The 17,795-nt window shown below is 47.4% G+C and overlaps 4 protein-coding genes across 4 annotated transcripts; all 4 read right to left on the bottom strand.

The window, feature by feature from the left end:
• Window positions 1–3,688: 3,688 nt before the first annotated feature.
• Window positions 3,689–5,479, bottom strand: Triagg1_7536 (uncharacterized protein; the record flags this gene model as incomplete). The annotated part of the gene is made up of 1 exon (XM_062902282.1): window positions 3,689–5,479. The coding sequence occupies one exon, from the start codon at window positions 5,477–5,479 to the stop codon at window positions 3,689–3,691; it is 1,791 nt and encodes a 596-aa protein (XP_062753593.1).
• A 3,199-nt stretch (window positions 5,480–8,678) lies between these two features.
• Triagg1_7537 (uncharacterized protein) lies at window positions 8,679–9,267 on the bottom strand (the record flags this gene model as incomplete). Its single annotated transcript, XM_062902283.1, has 3 exons — window positions 8,679–8,924; window positions 8,979–9,122; window positions 9,199–9,267. 3 exons carry the CDS (start codon window positions 9,265–9,267, stop codon window positions 8,679–8,681), a joined length of 459 nt encoding a protein of 152 aa, XP_062753594.1.
• A 960-nt stretch (window positions 9,268–10,227) lies between these two features.
• Window positions 10,228–11,295, bottom strand: Triagg1_7538 (uncharacterized protein; the record flags this gene model as incomplete). Its single annotated transcript, XM_062902285.1, has 1 exon — window positions 10,228–11,295. One exon carries the CDS (start codon window positions 11,293–11,295, stop codon window positions 10,228–10,230), a length of 1,068 nt encoding a protein of 355 aa, XP_062753595.1.
• Window positions 11,296–13,508: 2,213 nt separating this feature from the next.
• On the bottom strand, window positions 13,509–14,701 carry Triagg1_7539 (uncharacterized protein; the record flags this gene model as incomplete). The annotated part of the gene is made up of 2 exons (XM_062902286.1): window positions 13,509–14,450; window positions 14,516–14,701. 2 exons carry the CDS (start codon window positions 14,699–14,701, stop codon window positions 13,509–13,511), a joined length of 1,128 nt encoding a protein of 375 aa, XP_062753596.1.
• Between the last annotated feature and the right edge of the window lie 3,094 nt (window positions 14,702–17,795).

Genomic DNA, 17,795 nt, shown 5'->3' on the forward strand with positions numbered 1-17,795 from the left:
TGCTGGACCAAGGCCGGAGCTAGACACAGACAGGGTGAGTGGCAACCCGTGGTTTGCTGCGGGTAGCAGAGGTAGCTCATCGAAATCCCATGATGTGAAATTGCCTCCCTGTAAATCAGCTCGGAAGCCGAGCAGAGCCTCCAAAAATAACCACGTAAGTCTCCCTTGCATAGCAGGGCATCTAGTTGATGAACATAGAGCTAGCTACTAAACCATAACCATAAAAGACGTCGTTTATGAGACTCAAGCCAAACTCCCTCCTGCTCATTCCCATTGTTTCTTCAAGACATGTTCAGTTACTGGATCAGTTTCGTCATCGACGGCGGTCTCTTTCCGTTAACCCTGTTGTTGGTTCGGTTAAACAATGCCTGACGGTTGACAGAACACATGGCAGCAAAGAGCGGAGGCAGAAGGGTCTCGAGGACCAACGACTTGACCCTGCTTTCCCCGCGGCCCCTTTTACCGAGCCAGGGGGACGGTGGAGCTGCCTGAGCTTGTGCGTGGAGAGCCCGACTTCCGAAGCTGCCGCAGAATTACGATCGGAACTGCTAGTGAGGGGAATTAGACTTCAGGTTGCTGGCTCCCTTGGATGCATACGGTTAGGACCAGCAAAGAGCTTGCACAGTGCATTTCATGACAATGAGAATCCTTCCAAAATGCAGAGTGCTACTGCACTTGGGTAACGCAAGGGGGGTCCGGATTGCTGCAGCCAAATACCCCAATCTATCTGATTGGAGAACCCGAGGCCAGCAAAGACATGCATCACTTAGACAAATGCAGTCATGCCGAGCTGAAATCTGCCGTGGCCCAGTGATTCGGGGACAACCTGTGAATACGGGCTATCGCACGCACTGTGTCAGCTTTCACCCGATTTCCACGGGACATCATACGAGCTGTGGATGAGAATACGGGACTGCAGCATATGCAGCCAAACGTGAACTATTCCCGAGCTGTGCGGGTCAACCCATTCATCCGCGTCTCAAGCCATTAGGGGCTAATCCCCCTCCTACTTTCAACCAGGCACCGAATCACAGACCGAAAACCGGCTCTGTCCGATGGCAACCTGATTGCCTGGCTGGGAATTGGCAACACATAGGGCGTTACACACCGATGTCTCGCAGCAGTCCACGGTTATACGGGCTTTTATTGTGGGGAGTCATTGTTTGCTTTAACCGTCCATGTGATGCTTAATAACCTAAAAAGGGAAAAACAAAAACCTTGGTCCATCTTGGCTTGGTCTTGGCTCACCAAGTGCCGCTGTGGGGAAGAAACTTGGAAACTGGTGGGAAGCCGGGGTGGACTACTAAGTTCAGCCGCAACTGTCGAGCACACCATCATGACATCGGCCTACATGTGTGGTTTCTCGGATGAGTTGCTCCAAGTTGATTCAACTGTCTGCTGCGCTGTGGCTTCGTAGCGTGGCTCGAATCGACAGGGATCGAGCAGCTCCCTTCGATCTCGATTGGCCTTGTGTCTGGGGCCGTCTTCTAAACTTAGATGGCCAAGCCTGCTAAACTCTGCTAGAAACTAGAGGGCCAAAATTTTCCGGGATCCTTCAGAGCTCCCGACCGTCTTTCGTTACTTTTTTTGGCATCCTCTCTGTTCTAGGCCGCAGCGTGAAAAGGGCTGGACGATGCCCGAGCCTCCTGTCGATCAATCATGGCATAACCATTTGATAATGCCAAGTCCGATCCGCCCGTGAGGCGTCTTGACCCGAGAATCATGCCCTCTCTATTCATGAGCAGTCGAAAGCTGTCATACAACGTTGTGTCAGAGAGATCCATTTCGTTATTAGCTCCAGCTTCTTGGTACGCATTTTGGGTTTCGCAAAGTTTTGGTCAGCCGATGAGCCTACCTCTGTTTTACCTAACAAAGTGACGATGGTGCCTAGACTACTGCATCTCTCCGTAGATACTTTTGGTCTATCAAAGATACTTCTGTCACAATCCAGGGGTTATTTCTTCTTTAATACAATAGATGAGTTACGATTCAGGAACTAAATCAACCAAGGAGACGCGATAGCTGCAGGTCTCAGTTGATCAACAACCCATGTAAAGCTAGGGATCAACATAGAAACAAGAAAAAGCTATGCCAAGAAGAATAAACGCACATTCAGAATTTACGCTACGAGCTCAAATCCACTGTCCCTGCCTGCCAGGTCGAAGCCATCACCTCACCTGCTTGGGCCGGCTATTCCGGCTTCCGGCGAACAGCAATCCTTTCCTCCCAGTCGTCAGAGAGGTTCTGGTCCGTACTCGCTGCCTAGGTTTACATAGTCTTGCTCAATTCGGGCATATGCATCATCCTGACTGACATCATGCCATTTGGCTGTTCCACCTTGGAATCCTTCGTGTTCATATTGGTGGTGGTGGGACTTTTCCCCTTCTCGTCATCGGAGCACAATGGCAGAATCAGACCAAGGCCCGTTTGGAGCAAGAAAGTTGCCGCCCTGGAGTGTCACTGTGTGGCTCGCATCGGCTGTAAGTTTTGCGGCGCTGTTGGATTTGCCATTAGCTTCTGGTAGAGCGAAGCCTTGACCGGTTGATCTTTGCCAGATCCTCAAAGAGCTTGGTGATTCTGATTTCGGGACCGCAAAATGGCCGAGCTACCTTGTGCTTTTCTGCCAATTCGATTTGGTAGGACCACAAATTTACTCTCGGGTTTTTGACCTGCTTTGTCTTCTGCTGCATTCCGATGCCATTAACTTGTCACCTCCACTCAATGACGTTGTTGATGATGGAGCCGGATATAACAACTCCGTGTAAAAGCCCCAGGGCAGCCGATCTAGCGTCCACAAATGTCGGAACAAATATTGTTGAGGTGATGATGTAATTATCGCATTGTATGTTCAGATATTGCTTTAATGTAAGCATAAGCGGCACAAAAGTTCCATAAGAAGTAGACAAACAGATAAACATCCGGCTTATTGTTGGGGGTGATGAGATTTAAGATTTCAGCCAGCCAGTCTGATGTTTTGAAGCTCCATGACATGGAGAAATCATGTTGAAATATGCAAAGCCGTTTTGCAATTGTTCATCTCATTCAAGCATTCAGCCGAATTCGGAAAGAACGTATTTGATATTTGCTCGTAAATAAAGCCCAACCAGTATGATTATTAATAAGATTGTTGTAGGTTTGGAAACATAAGACTTTGACCAAGACAAAATGAATCAATTCACCAAATGTTGTTGATAGCCTATCTCATGTCAGGTTGCACGTAAAATGGAGTTCGGAGAGTTTAAAATACAAACAATCAAATAATGCTGATCTTGAAAAAGATTTTCTAACAACTTCCCATCAAAAAAATGTTATAATATAGGACAGGTGATAAATCCTTCTACTCTATATATGAGATTTACATCTTAGTCGTTATTACATTCGACGGTCTGCGATCTACGCATTGTACATGCAATTTAATGAACAATGAGTGACAATAGTATGAAATTATTCTATTACAACCTATCCTTTATTTTGAACCCATGCACACCCATTATCATAAAAGCATAAAGCAATTTACACACTTCTTCAATCAATGTTTGCGACACCATAGATCACATAATTAACCACCATCCAATCTTATCCAACAAGGAAACAATATCCAATACCACAATGAAGCTCCATAAGAAACAGCAACACAGCACGACGAAGCTAGATAATTCGTCGCGTGATTCCTGATGATTCCAGATGTCTAAGCTTGTGCAAACTTAGACTTGGCACGGAGACTCTTGCCGTATTTGTACATGAGTAATGTTCCGATTATACCCATTATGCTCAGTCCAGCAAGGACTGTAACGCCCTTGTGTACACCAAGGTTGATAAACATTGGCCTGGCTGCAAGAATACATCCAGTAGCAACAGCGGATCTGATCAAATCATTGCCTGTAAAGATCGATGCTGCGTACTGCGGGTATGAAACCGGCACATACATGAAGAGTCCCTGGATAACCATATATTGGCCGAGAACAAAAATCGTGACGCCAATTAGTGGAACAATCCAGTGAATACTGGCTCTTGCGGTCCAGGCGAATATGAACAGCCCAATTGGAAGAACAACGGAACCGAAGATTGCGGGAAGCAAACGATGCTCCTGCTCTCGGAATCCATTCTTGATATTGTCTGGAATCATGTAAAAATGAAGATAGGCAAAGTATAGAATGAGTGCCAGAATTGAGCCAACCTCACAGGCAAGGAACGCAAGACCAGTCTGGCCAAGGTGGAAGCCGTAGAAAGGTGGAAACACAAGAGGGAATACTTCAAAGAAGGTAAAGTAGATGGCATAAGTCAGAGCCGTGTACAAATTGACGAAGAAAATTGAAGGGTCCTTGATGGTGATTTCGAATGGTCTTATCAGCGCAGCAATGAGAACGGCAGATCCCGACATGTGCATTTGGTCAATCTCGCTTTGGGATTGGAGCCGTGCATCGCCAGTGAGCTTTCGAAGTCGCTTGGCACGCCTGAGAAGGATGTTGGGCGCAGACGTCTCGGGGGTCAGAACAAGCAAAAATACGGCCATGATAGCGCAAATCCATACAACTTCCCAGAGCGGCCACCTCCATCCCTTTTCCATTGCTGCAAATCCAGCAAAGGTCGGTCCAATAGCAGGGCCTGCCCAGAACGACAATACCCACCAACCAAGACCATAGGGGAAATAGATGAGTGTGAAGACATCTTGGATTGAGGCACCACCAATGGCGATGCCAACGCTACCAAAAAAGCCAGCAAAGAATCGTACCGCCAAGAGGCCGCCGAAGCTGTTGATTGTCGCTGCTGGGAATGACAGAGCAAAAAAGACAAGGAATGTGAGGTAGTAGACGGGATTTCTGCCAATCACTGGAATCTCGGTGAGAGGGCCAAAGATGAGTGGTCCTACACCATAGGCCAAGACGTAGAGAGCAAGTCCAAGTTCAGATGCCTCTACGCTGACACTGAAATGTTCAACAATGCCCGGTTCCGAAAAGGCAAAGACGGAACCTGCCACGTAGGTGACCCATGTATATAAGCAGATGACGAAGACGATGTAGCTCCTCTTAAACGATGACCAGTTGTGAGGCTTTGCTGGGTCGTCCGTCGTATACCAGTCTACCAGGATGACGCCGTCATTCGTCTTGTGTGGCACAATCGGTTCGCTCTTTGTCTTTTTCAGCTCAATTTGCTGTTCAGGATCGAATCTTCCGTTTTCCATGTATGGACCCCTCTGGATACTCCCCACTGTCCGCTCCCTCCTCAGATCCTCGCCATCTTCATCGGCAGTTTGGGAGGAATCTGATGATGGATCAAGACTACCGGAGCGTTGGTTGTTTATATGTGAACTCGATTGGTCGTATGTCGCCTCGTGTTGTTTCTCGCTGTTAGATAGCAAGGCTACGTACTCTGGTGGGAGCACGAAATCAGGCCTTTCTTCTGGGTACTGCAGCCACTTGTTTCTGGAAAGAAAGCGGATGGCTTGGCCAAGCGCCGATTCTCGAAAGATATCGTACATATCGTTATTACACTATATTAAACTCCTCAATTGATGTGTGGTAAATGTTGAGAAGGTATTCTTGCAATGAGGACCAATCCTATGAAGGCGCAATAAAGATGCTGAAGCTAAAGTTGTGTAGTGCCATTTTCACCGCGGACAAAAGGTTGACTTTATACCAAGAAGCTCAATATCAATTGCAATTTTTTCTCGGTCTAAATGTAAGCAGAATAACGACATTTCGAGCGGAATGCCCGGATTACAAACATGGCAATCTGGTAGACTCACAAGCAGTACAGAGATCTGCTAAGCAGAGGTCTAGATATCTTGACATATCAAGAGGGCGTTTAGAAATAAGCTCTGCAAGCCGCTAGCTTGTTCTGGACCCTCTCGGCAATTGAGCCTTGTCGAATGAAGAGCTTTGATCTTGCCACGGAAGATGGTGAGACCCGCGCCCAATGCTCCCCCAGGCCACCCAATCCATTGCGATCAGATTCAATCGATCGAGGCTTCAGCCGTCGAACAGGCATCCTGACACTTTTTCGCCATTGGATTAATTAAACTGGCTTTGTTTCTTATCGAGTTATACAGCCCAATGAATAATAAAACTTGACTTCAGCGCGCAAGAACAATGATGCATCTTCATGTTGATTAATAATATAACCAGAATTAGTTCTAGGAGGCAATGCCTTTTCTTTCTAGCCGATAATGATATTATCCGAAACTCGTAGAATCTTCATCGCTCTCATTGTTTCTAGCAAGTTATTGCTCGCAAACGTTCGAAATGATGTTGCGGTTGAGAAGACGTCGAGCTCAAAAGCAACGCGATACTTGATACGGGAGAGAAGGCTTCAATCATGTTGCCATTCCAGGCTAGTCTGCATTTTCCACATGCGGGAAAAAAGCTATACAGAAATTGCCATTTGAAGCTAGCTCCAACGTCATGCTCAGAGTTCTGAATCTATCGCCGAATCAAGTATGCAAGTGAACGCCGTGTAAGACTCATCAGTCGGAAGGACGTCGAGGTTTCATTTGCGATTGCAAAGCCATAGATGCATAATAATTGAGATGTGACTGAATTAAGGCAACTTAATTCGCTTGCATTGGTAAGCTTCCTCTTGTATGTCGGGCGCTTCTCTTCTCACTAACAGCTGGACCGTGAATTAGTATTACAAATGAAGCATTGCTGCTCCGCGCTGTAAACATCTGATACGATTGCCATGACATCACCCAGCGTATCACCCGTACATGAAAATAAAAATAATGAAAGGTCTCGCAGCTCGAGCATGGCATGAGAAATACCATGACACGGCCTATATGTATGTAACTTCAATCGGAATCTCGAGAGGTAGCTCATACGATGTGGACTTGTCAACAGCGATCAATCATATAAGATGTATGAGTCAACCGTCGTTCTAATTAGACGATAGAAATGTGTCAGAGGACATTTCTAAAATAACCCATCGGCACTGCTAATCACAGAGTGACCTGCGCTGTCAACGCTGAGCTGGATTGTGTCATCTTTTAGCGCCCTTACTACTTAGTACCCATTGTTGATCTTGTATCAACCAGATTAACCGGGTGAGTGATGGCGGCATAGACTTCCCAGGACCAAATTGACGGCCAATACAATCATCATCGCGACAGGCAGAGTAACTTACCCGCACCACCACACGGTATAAGATATTCTGCTGAAAACTCTCCCAACACACCGCCGATGTCACTGGACACGATTGTCTCCGCACAGGTAGGCCTAGGCGTCCATTACCTTGAATAATCTTAGGAAGTATTCAATGACAATGTTCTCCGTCGGCCATATCTCCTCGTTCGCATGCTACTAAATTCTGTCGGCTTGCCATGAACCATTTCGCTGACTGGAGATGGCTTACATACATCAACCGTCTCTCTGAGAAACTGTTGCCCGATGCAGTGACCAATCGTCATTACAGTTTGCGCGTTAATTTGTTGAACATGGAGAGAATGATGCGTGTTCGCCCAAAGGTGCTTCAAAGTGGCGGATCATCATCCAAATACGCACCCCAATGACCCCAAACTCCTCGGCCTTCTGACCAATCACAGAAGCGTCATGGGAGTCTTGTTGCAACAAGTTGATGGAGAGCCGGCATCTGTCGAGGACTTGCCCAGATGCGAGGTGCATCTTCACATATGGCTCGGCCTGCTGTTGGTCCATGGTGATGTGGATGTGTATTTTTCTTCGTCGGCCGAGTGGTTGTCGTTAGCTTGGAACATGCTAGCGGATTTCACGAGGCTGTCAAAAGCAGTGTTTGCTGTCTCTGCCTTCTATCAGGCTGAGGAAACTGATGTGGGTGGAGTGATTGTGACACCGCCATGAGGTCTGTGGCACTTGATGGCTTAAGTACAAGCAAACAGTCAGACATAGAAAACAAACCGCCACTTTGCCAAGAATGTGATGTTCCAATTAGGGTGCACACCTTGTAAATTGCTCTTTGATATACCCGAGAGCCTCCAACCCCCATGCCTAGCGGCCCAACACCCATTCAATGAGTTGCCGTTATTACCCCAACCTTTTCTATCTTTAAGGCTCTTACTCCACTCATCTCGGTCTCGTCTTAGCTCTTCACTGTTTATGTGCCTATGCGATATGAGACTCAACCGAATAATATTATGACGAATCCGACACGGCTACTTTGATAGACGTTCAATTGTAGTATCCAATGGAGGAGTTACGCTAACAGTAGATCTCACAATGGTTCGGGAGAAGCTTCTACTTGGTCTGCAAGCAGGCTCCAGTGCAAGCCACCTCCCATGATTACGTGCATAACGACAAAGAAGACTGATGCCTTGACTCTCAAAATAATATACTATTCAACAAATTGTCAAGGCTACCAAAAAGAAAAACATACAACAGCCGGTGTTCGCTGATGGTCACCCACTCAACTACTAATCTGCCTCTCGCTCGCTTGACTATGGGGGAGCAGACGGGACCCCGTATTTTCGAGCGGATATGGTCGTATGTGATTGTCGTGATAGTGTAATTGCTATATAAAGGAAAGTAGAGTACTAGATGAGGAGGAAGAGCGAGATGGCTCTCTGGTTGGCCTGCTGGTTTCATGGTTGATGAGGGCAATCATCTGCGTCTTTGGGCTCTTTGTAAGTCTCGCAAAGCAAACTCAGGAACCCCCATAATCTCGCGCCGAAACAGCATCTTCTTGGAAGAAAGTGAACCCCGCCTGGAGCCCTATTTCGAAGACTTCTCCACCTCATTCTTCAGATCTGCATTAAACTTATCCCAAGGGTCCATGTCAAACTTCCTTCCACTCCACCACGGCGAGGAGAGCGTGATCAGGATTCCTCGAAAATCCTCTCCTTGTGTAAACGTGGTGCCTCCTGGATTCGTTTCGCTTGGTTCAAAGTGAAACTGATGGACGCCTTTTCCAAGCCCGAACAGTGATCCTTCCCATTGGAAAGATTTGGGCGAGTTTTCCTTTCGCGATTTAGCACACCTATTGCTCATCATTCCAGTCACATTGAGACCTACCACTACCACTGGGTTATGAGCCTTTCCGTCCATGCTGACTTTGAGGCCATCGCCAGGTTTCAGGTCGAGGGGCTGCTTGCTAGCGTCAGCCGGCTGAATGATCCAGCCTGGCTTCCACTGCGTGTATCGGGCAAAGTCTAGGAACTGCAAGCGAATAGTCAGTACGCGAGGCGATTCTATCATGATGCTTCCCATGGGTAAAGGTAGATCTTATGCATACCACTGATCGGACAGCAGCTGGAGACGCCGCGATCTCGATTTTCGTAGACACGCTCAGTATCGGGCTCATGGCGGTTCCTAGGATTGATTCCAGTTAATATTTAAGCAAATGATGGATTTTTTGGCAATAGACTATCTTTAAGAGCGGAATGAGCGATATTAAAGCACGCTCTCGATCCGCCGTGATAGTTCCATCGTCGAAGGATTCGACATGTGAGGAGTTCCCGACTTTAAACAGGCCTAGTGGCTTGCTTGCTGGTAGTTAATTCGCCGGTTTGGTGCATATACCAGCTTACACATATCTTGGTAAACTAGGGCATGGCAGCGTTGGTAGTAGTTGGTGCATTTCGGCGATAAATGGCGAATCCTTCGCTGCGTCCAACGCAATAGTGATGGCCCAGCCATTTCGAGCTGCCTTGAAACACTCCATTGCATACGTGTGTTCTCAATGTTTCTATAAAATATTTAGGCACATTGTATCGAGTACAATACTCGTGATTACGAAACAGCCATATTTCAGGTGACATTGAATGTAAACCCCAGAATGCTTGTCCATGAAAGACCATTCGAGTGTGAGAGACAATTGGCGGCGATACCTTGCATTTATCCATGTAAAAAAGCTTCAATAGTACCGACAAATGGTACAAGATAAGGATCTCGCTGCATAATGAATTCCGCCTTCCAACGTTTGCAAAGGGTTAGGATATATAGATAGTTCATGATAACGGTCCAGAACAAAATCTTGACAGCATCTCGTAACTGCTTGCTTGAAAGGGCTTGCAAGGGACAACAACGGATGGCCGGGGCTCGCGAAAGTACGACCACCCCATAGATGCATAGTAGTTCTCCATTTGCTAGTGTGAGGGGAGAGCAAGACCCTGCAGCAGTTTGTGAAGCCAAGCGCGTAGGCTAGCACTTTTACTTGATCTCATGACATCGCCAAAAGGATTTGTACAGTAGAGACATGATTATCATTAAGGTCTATTTTCATTATGTAAACGTAACGCAGCAGCTCTTGCATCAGGCTTTTCTAATCAGCCGCGGAAATCGCCACAATCCGCTCCTCATCTGTATACTTCACTTGGCTATAAGTCAGCTCCAGAGTGTCCAGGTTGTAAGTTGCATAAACGCTGCGAAGGAAAGGCGCTCCAAAGTTGGTTGCAAAATCCGTCTCCCCTGAGCCACCAACTCCATTCAGTGCATAAGTGACACATTTGCCGGAGTCGAGCGTTGTGACCAGGCGACCCACGGGTATTTTGATGGTTCCGTCGCCCGGGAATCCGACTTCAAGGACGGTGTCAACAATGTCGCGGTGCTTGCAGTCCACCTCGTACGGATCCTGAGTCGAGGTGACGTTTGCGGGAAGCTCAAGGACGGCGGCAACAGCGTTAAACACAGCTGTCGGAAGACCAAAATAGGCCGCGCCTGTGTCCCAACTGACTGTATTTCCGGGTTCTATAGGCCACACCATCTTCTCTCCACCCTTGTCCAGTGTAAAAGACGAATACTCAATCTCCCATGGCGAGTCTAGTTTCTGTGTGAAGACGGGCCCATCTCTCTTAGCTTCGTCCACACCGCCCAGGAGAAGATGGCCAGTTGCGTGCGGTTCATCCTGGCCTAGGTAGATGCTGAACGCACGAGTCTTCAGAATATCACGGTCCGAAAGCTGTTGAACCAAAGTCGGGTAGACGTCACACCGAGGTCCAGTGAAGCACAAGGCGTTCAAGCCCATGATGCCTGCAAACGGGTTGGACTGCGACAGCCGAACATCGAGGTTGAAGCTATCGGTCGATCCAAGAACAAGGCCATCAACGGAAACGCCCGCAAATCGAAGCGTGTCATTGACGAAGATACCTCTGCCGCCGTCGAGCAGGCCATCGCTGTAGTTGGGATAGCTGCCTGGGAATGCCACCACCGCTGTTGACGAAGTGAGGTTGTCGTAAGTTCCCAGAGCATCACACGGAGCCTCCGGTCGCAGGCACATGTTGCTGCGCGGCGAGATGAAGCCAATCGTGGGGCTACCAGTATCGATTTTAAGAAAAGATGGCTGAGGGGGATTGCCTACTTCGAACTCCATGCCGTAATACTCCTGGTTCATGATCCGCGTCAAAGGAACGTTGAATACATGGTCTGGCAGGTTATTGACAGCTGCTTGACCAGCAAGCAGTAAAGATGCAGAGATGTTTCTGACAAAAGGCATGATGGCAAAGAAAAATCATGTATTCACGTTGCTGTTGTCAAGATTGAGAGTCAATCCGCCGCGGCCAGAAAGAGCGAATCCAGAGAATGTTGAGCAAACTTGAACACTCAAGGAGAGGCTACCCCTTTATTCGTTGATTCATGAAATGGGCTGTCCGTTATATGTGAACTTGGAGCTTAGAACGTGTGCCCTGTAAGTGATCGCTGCTAGTTCTGCTTATCCAGGCATAGCAGTGGATAACTCGTGCCTTTCGTATGTAATACGGAGAGTGAGCTCAAGGTCCGCCCCCGGTTTCCAGAGCAAGTTAACGGCTAAAATGACAATGGTTCGCTGTCTCCGGTGCTCGTATGTAACCACTGGGCTCGTATTATTGTAGTGAGCCCCACCAACTCAATGCCATTTGAGCCTGCAACTCCGTACAATGGATATGGCCAAGATTACGGAGTAGCAACCCAGAAAAAGAATCTACGAAACAGCAACCAAAAAAAACTACAAAACATACAACAGCCGGTGTTCGCTGATGGTCACCCACTCAACTACTAATCTGCCTCTCATTGGCTTGACGATGGGGGAGCAGACGGGACCCCGTATTTTCCAATGGATATGGTCGTATGTGCTTGTATGAAGTCGTAGTGGGCTTCTTATACTTACTAGGTAGTCTCCGTGAGCTACGAACAAGCGTAGAAGGTGGAACCAGACCCTTTTTTGACGATTCAAGCTCATCACCGAGTCATTTAGTATGGGGTCGATGGATAGGGTAGATTTCTGAAGGATAAATACATGTTCAAGCTATCAATCTATTGTCCGAAACTTCACATTCCATCTGGCTCCGATTCTCCCCCCCGTATGGCATGCGCCGGTAGCCAAAGGCCGCTCACTCTGTCTTTAGCGACAACTCCTTTCGTTTCAGAACCACTCTAAATACTTTCAAAAGTCTATTGGGCGGGTGTTCGAATAGACGTACAAGGCCGCCGTGACGGTTTTCGCAAGAAAGCCTTTACGACATCTGAAGTTTGTGAGGCACGCAGGCAAGTGATCTAGGGCCCATGCTCCAATGCTGCTACCACCAGTACAGTGTCGTTCTCGACTATCGACAAAAGAGAATGGTCATCTTACCTTCTTTGGGCATTTATTTGAGTATTGTACTTATTATTGCTTTAGCTAGGTCTGCATTGTGTGACAAATTTGACAGTGGCTTAAGATGCAGGACTTTCCAGGCGCTTCATTTCCCGATATTGCCCAGCTTCTTTGCACCAAGATGGTACTTGTACACGAAAACACATCAAACAACCTATACTCATGGGTACATTGTTCGCAACAGCGAGTATTTTTCTGCCATCATTCTTAGTACCTGATAGCACCCATTGCGACACGACAGGAACGGACATTGTGCAAATAGTGATCCATGCTCAATACCTTTCTCATTAGTATAGTCTAAGCATTTCCCTCCCGTCGGCTGGTTGGCCTTGCTGTCCCTGGTTGCTTTCGTCTTGCAAGGCACGCACGGCTTTGGCTGCGTGAGCACGTGGCGCAGGGTTGTTGTGATTGCGGTAGCGTGCGGATCCCACACCGTAGAATGAATGTTCGGTGGAGTGAAGGCGATGGATCTTATCTCGGAAACTTTACGGAGTAACTGATCTCTACTACCTTAGTAGGTTGGGTGAAAACTTTTCAGTCTTTACGTGTATACTATCGTGACCTGTGACCCGTGAACCCCCCTGCCTGCGGTTAGCCGTGCAGCCGGGCGATGAACCTCTGGGTCAAACCCTTGCAGCGAAGAGTAAAATAGGGTCAGGCCTATGGTGTTCGTCCATCACAATTGTTGACCGTATCAAGTAAATACAGTGGCTTGCGGCATGAGCTTACCTAGCACGCCGAGACGTTTTGGCTACTGCGATTCGCAGTACATTCACGAGGCGGTAAAGCTGATGGCATGCAAGGCATGATGGGTGCGCCTTTGATCGTCGCGGTTGTTTTCTGCCGAGTTGTATGTGCGTGTAAATACTGCCAACCAACCAGCCAACCCTAGCGAAACATGAATAGAGTAGGATCCGAGTAACAAGGACCAGGGCTGCCATGAGGATAGGTGCAGGGAAGGCGAGCTCGTAGTCTCAAACCCGCGGGAATATAAAGCCGTCGCTATAGTCCCAGTACACCAACTGGACGTCTTGCGGCTCCCGCGACTTCAATTGCGCGGCCAACCTGCCATCACCACGACAGTCGTAGAACCAAGGCCTGGCACGCAGCCGTCGGCTTTTGTCCTCAGCCCCGGGCCTCCTCCAATCGTATCGCCTCGGGTCCACGAAAGTAAAGACGCACTCTCGAGCTGCCTTGGTCCTCAGCTGGTATTGGTGTTGACGACCCATTCCCCCTGGGAATGCGCGGACCGAGATGCTGCCTTTCCGGTCCGCGTAGTCCATGTTCCAACTGAACATCATCTCGTCGAACTCTGAATAGTCGGCCATGGCCCACGCAAACGTCTGGAACTCCATGGCGGATCGCATACCGGGCGTTAAGCCCGGGTTTAGCTCCGGTGTCGTGAGGAAATGGGGCACCGTAATGGCCGTACTGAAGTCGCCGAACCTGCCGTCGACTAGCTGCCGCGTCGCGACGTCGAGGTGCATGATGCCGAGCTTCTGTAGCCGGCCGATGTCTCCGAGCATCTTGCGAAAGAAGGCTGGCCGTAGCTCATCTTCGTCCTCCATCTCCTCCACCCGCCCAAACTGTTTTACGATGCCGCGGATCGGCGGTGCCCGACCGTCCTTGCCCAAGAAGCGCGTACGCATTTCGTCGCCTCCGGAATAGTCGACGTCGCCGTCAAAGCTGAGGCCGAAGCGTTGGTCGAGCGCGCGCTCGTGATCCTCGTCTAGCAATACGTAGCCGAAGCATCGGACTGCAAGCGCCTCGTACCCGGCCTCCTGGAGGCGACCAAAGGCACGGCACTCGCAGCTAAAGGGCTCCGAGTAATTGTAGAAGGCGCTCATCAACTCGCGGTCGTCAGGGTTCGTGTCACTCGCGGGGCCTAGCCAGTTATGATCGTAGGTGAACCGGAACTGGACGCGCACAGTGTCAATACATGGTCCTTGTTTCCCATTACAACGTCCAGTGTGGCGCCCACCAGCTTGAGTGCATAGATCTGCCCGCGGATATCGACCTTGAAGACGTGCGCGTGGAGACCCTGGCCGGCGTGCTCGAGGAATTTGATCGTTTGCGGCCCCTGGAAGTCAAACGGCTTCAACTTGGGGCCGTCAACGAGTGGCAGCGGCACCAGATCCTCGTCCGATTGCGGCCAGTCGGGGTACATGGTGTGAGCCATCGCAGACGCCTAATGGCAAAAGCCTGGAAATCCGGCATCGGGGGCAATGGCCTTATAAGGCGTCGGAATGTAGACATTGTTTCCATCTTGATGCGACTGCGTGCTGCCTGTGTGTGCGAGGATGGATCAAGTTGTATCAAGTTGGGAATTTGGTTAGTCATCACCCCTGCTCTTAGCTACCCCGCTGCCCGCCAACGTCGTCTACCTAAGTACACCCCACGGGCATCATAAACGTTACCTAAGGTACCAGGTAGTACTACCTAGTAGTACTAAAGTTAAGTGTTTCACTGGGTACGAAGCAGTACTATATATAACCGGCAAAGATCAGCAAATGTACCTTTTACGCCAAATAACAAAGAAATAATACTTCTGAGCAGCAAAAGAAATATCACGTATAAAGAGATAAAGATTAAGTTCTAGACTGTAGAGCTTTGCTATAGCAAGATATAGGCTTTTCTGTTTATAATAGAGGCAGTATTACTATTATATAATGTATTACCTATTAAGATACTTGCTGATCTTTATGTATATTATTAGCCGCATTTGCTCCGTCAATATTGTAGAGATTCGCAGCAGTTGCATTCGCTTTCCCTCTACACCTCCAAGAATCAAGATGGTGGCATTCTTCTTGGACAAAAAGTCCACCACCACCCAGGCCAAATGTGATGAGTTCGCCGAGACGAAGTTTGGTGGCCCCGTCCAGCCAATTACAATCCAGGGTGCCTACAGCTACACCGTCGTTGCCGGAAATGGAGGTTATATAAATATTTATAAATAATATAATTATTAAAAATTAACCAAAAAATTTACTTAATAAAAGCTATGAGAATTAAATAAAAATTCTAAAGAATTATTTTTAAGATTTCATTTAATTATTATTATTATATATGATAATTACTATAATTAACTTTATAATTAATATTATTAAATTAAGGAATATAAATAAAAATAATATATTTTAATAAAATCCCAGAATGAAACCGCGGCTAAAACAGTTCTAGAAGACTAATGTATTTTAATACATTAGCACACTGCTAGTCACCCCTATGTTTTACATCAAAACGAAATTGAGCATAGACTAAGTGCTTTCAACTTGGAACTACGTCGCAGCGTAAGTATACAGAAAGGCCAAGATTTATTTTAAATCCAAGTTCAAAGAAGCTCATTCGTTTTTATTCACGCTAATAGACGACTTGTCGGAGCTTGCCGAGGTATGATGGCATTGATGCTAGATTAGGGGCATGGAAAGTGGCTGATGCGCCTGAACTGTACCTCAGGCTTATGCAGAAGAATATCATGGCATTGAGATTAAGATTGACCGACTAGAAGGCAAGTTTAGAATGAGTCAGGACAAACGGCTGGGCAATGTCAAAGGCGTGATGAATGGTTCCAAAGACAATGGACCAGACATTGGCGCACAGATGGCAGAGCTTGTGAGAGCATACATTGTTGAAAAGCCTGGGGCTAGGCTAGCAAAAGAAAAAAAAATTGTTTAATACATCCCATTCGTTTATTGCTTGCTAATATGTCGCTTATATGAGGTCTTCCTGTGTGTGGTAGACGAACTGAACTATAATGTCAAGTCATCTTGTCTCGCCACTTTACCAATGGGGATTGGTAGTTGATGCCTCACAGCCCATCGCTGAGGCTTCTAATGTAGGGAGCTTCTCGTAGTCCTTTCCGCCTCTTTACGTTATGGATATGGCATATTCCTAATATCTCTTCGGCAAGTACTAGCGTTAGTTAGTATTAACTCTCTCTCGCTTTTGTCGCTATACTATGGAATTCTCTTCCCGGCAAAGAAAGAACAGTTGCTACTCCGGCGCCATAGGGATATCTATTGGCTTTGAAGGTAAGAAGAATAAAAAAAATGCAAAAACATACAACAGCCGGTGTTCGCTGATGGTCACCCACTCAACTACTAATCTGCCTCTCGCTCGCTTGACTATGGGGGAGCAGACGGGACCCCGTATTTTCGAGCGGATATGGTCGTATGTGATTGATGTTTTCTATTTTCGACTTATACCAGATGTCGCAAAATAGAGATGCTTTCGGTTACCTGAAGAGCAAAGAATGAGTTCCATGTTTTGATGGAGGCAAGGTGGAATTGTGTTGCAACATAGGTACCTTTCTAGAAGAGCTTTGTAGCAGAATTGGTCCGTTATTGGCATGGCTCATTGGCTCCAGCAGCCCACATAGTCTGTACGCACGCCTGCTAGGGTCAAGTATCAAGCGCCCGAGTTACGATTGAACTCTTTAGACTTCACGTAATACAAAAGATATATACGGATAGATGAGCTTACGACGTAATATGTCTCTTTCCGCCTTGACTATTACCATTCTGTAAGAAAGTTAAAAATGCTGTAGGAAAGACAGAGCGTTAATTGCTTTCTCTGGCTTCTTCCAAGTCAACATCAAGCACCTCGCGGATCCTTAAATTCCTTTCTTATTCTGTTGCTGTCCTCCGAAAGAGTGCCGTGGTAAGCAATAAGTTGCGAATTAATTTAGAAGAGTTTTCTCGTAGGAGGGGGTCTCTGATTAGACCTTTATTCTCTGCCAAATGAGGTAGCAGCCAGTCCCTAACGTAGCTCTTATCGGCAAGGATCTCCATTTCTCTCGTTTGAAGAAGATTCCAAACCGACTTGCCGTTGGATGTTCTTCGCTGGAGAGTGCCAAATGCGCATTGAGATGCCCAACGCATTCTTATATATTGGAAAGTATTCATGAGACTCGAAAATGGATAATACATGAGAGGCACATACTCAGGTAAATCGGCAGGGGAGTACAACTTCACGAGATACGAGCCTTGATATGACTTGGATTTTGCACCCTGGCGTCAATGTGAGCGCACGGTAGGCCTACAATCCAAACATTGACATATCTGATACTCATACGTAGCTGTAGTATAGGCAGCTTATATTCGTCAAGATATTGTAGATTTATTGAACGTATAGCAGGGCCCCCGAGATAGTCATGGCTCATTGATACTGAAATCACCAGGATCTGCCCGTTCTACCCATGCCTAGAAGTAAAAACAGCACACGTTCAAGCTGAGTGGGGAACTGAGGCCGCCCCCCTGTCC

Source organism: Trichoderma aggressivum (assembly GCF_033847375.1).
Source record: "Trichoderma aggressivum f. europaeum strain CBS 100526 chromosome Unknown scaffold_033, whole genome shotgun sequence".
NCBI lineage: Eukaryota > Fungi > Ascomycota > Sordariomycetes > Hypocreales > Hypocreaceae > Trichoderma > Trichoderma aggressivum.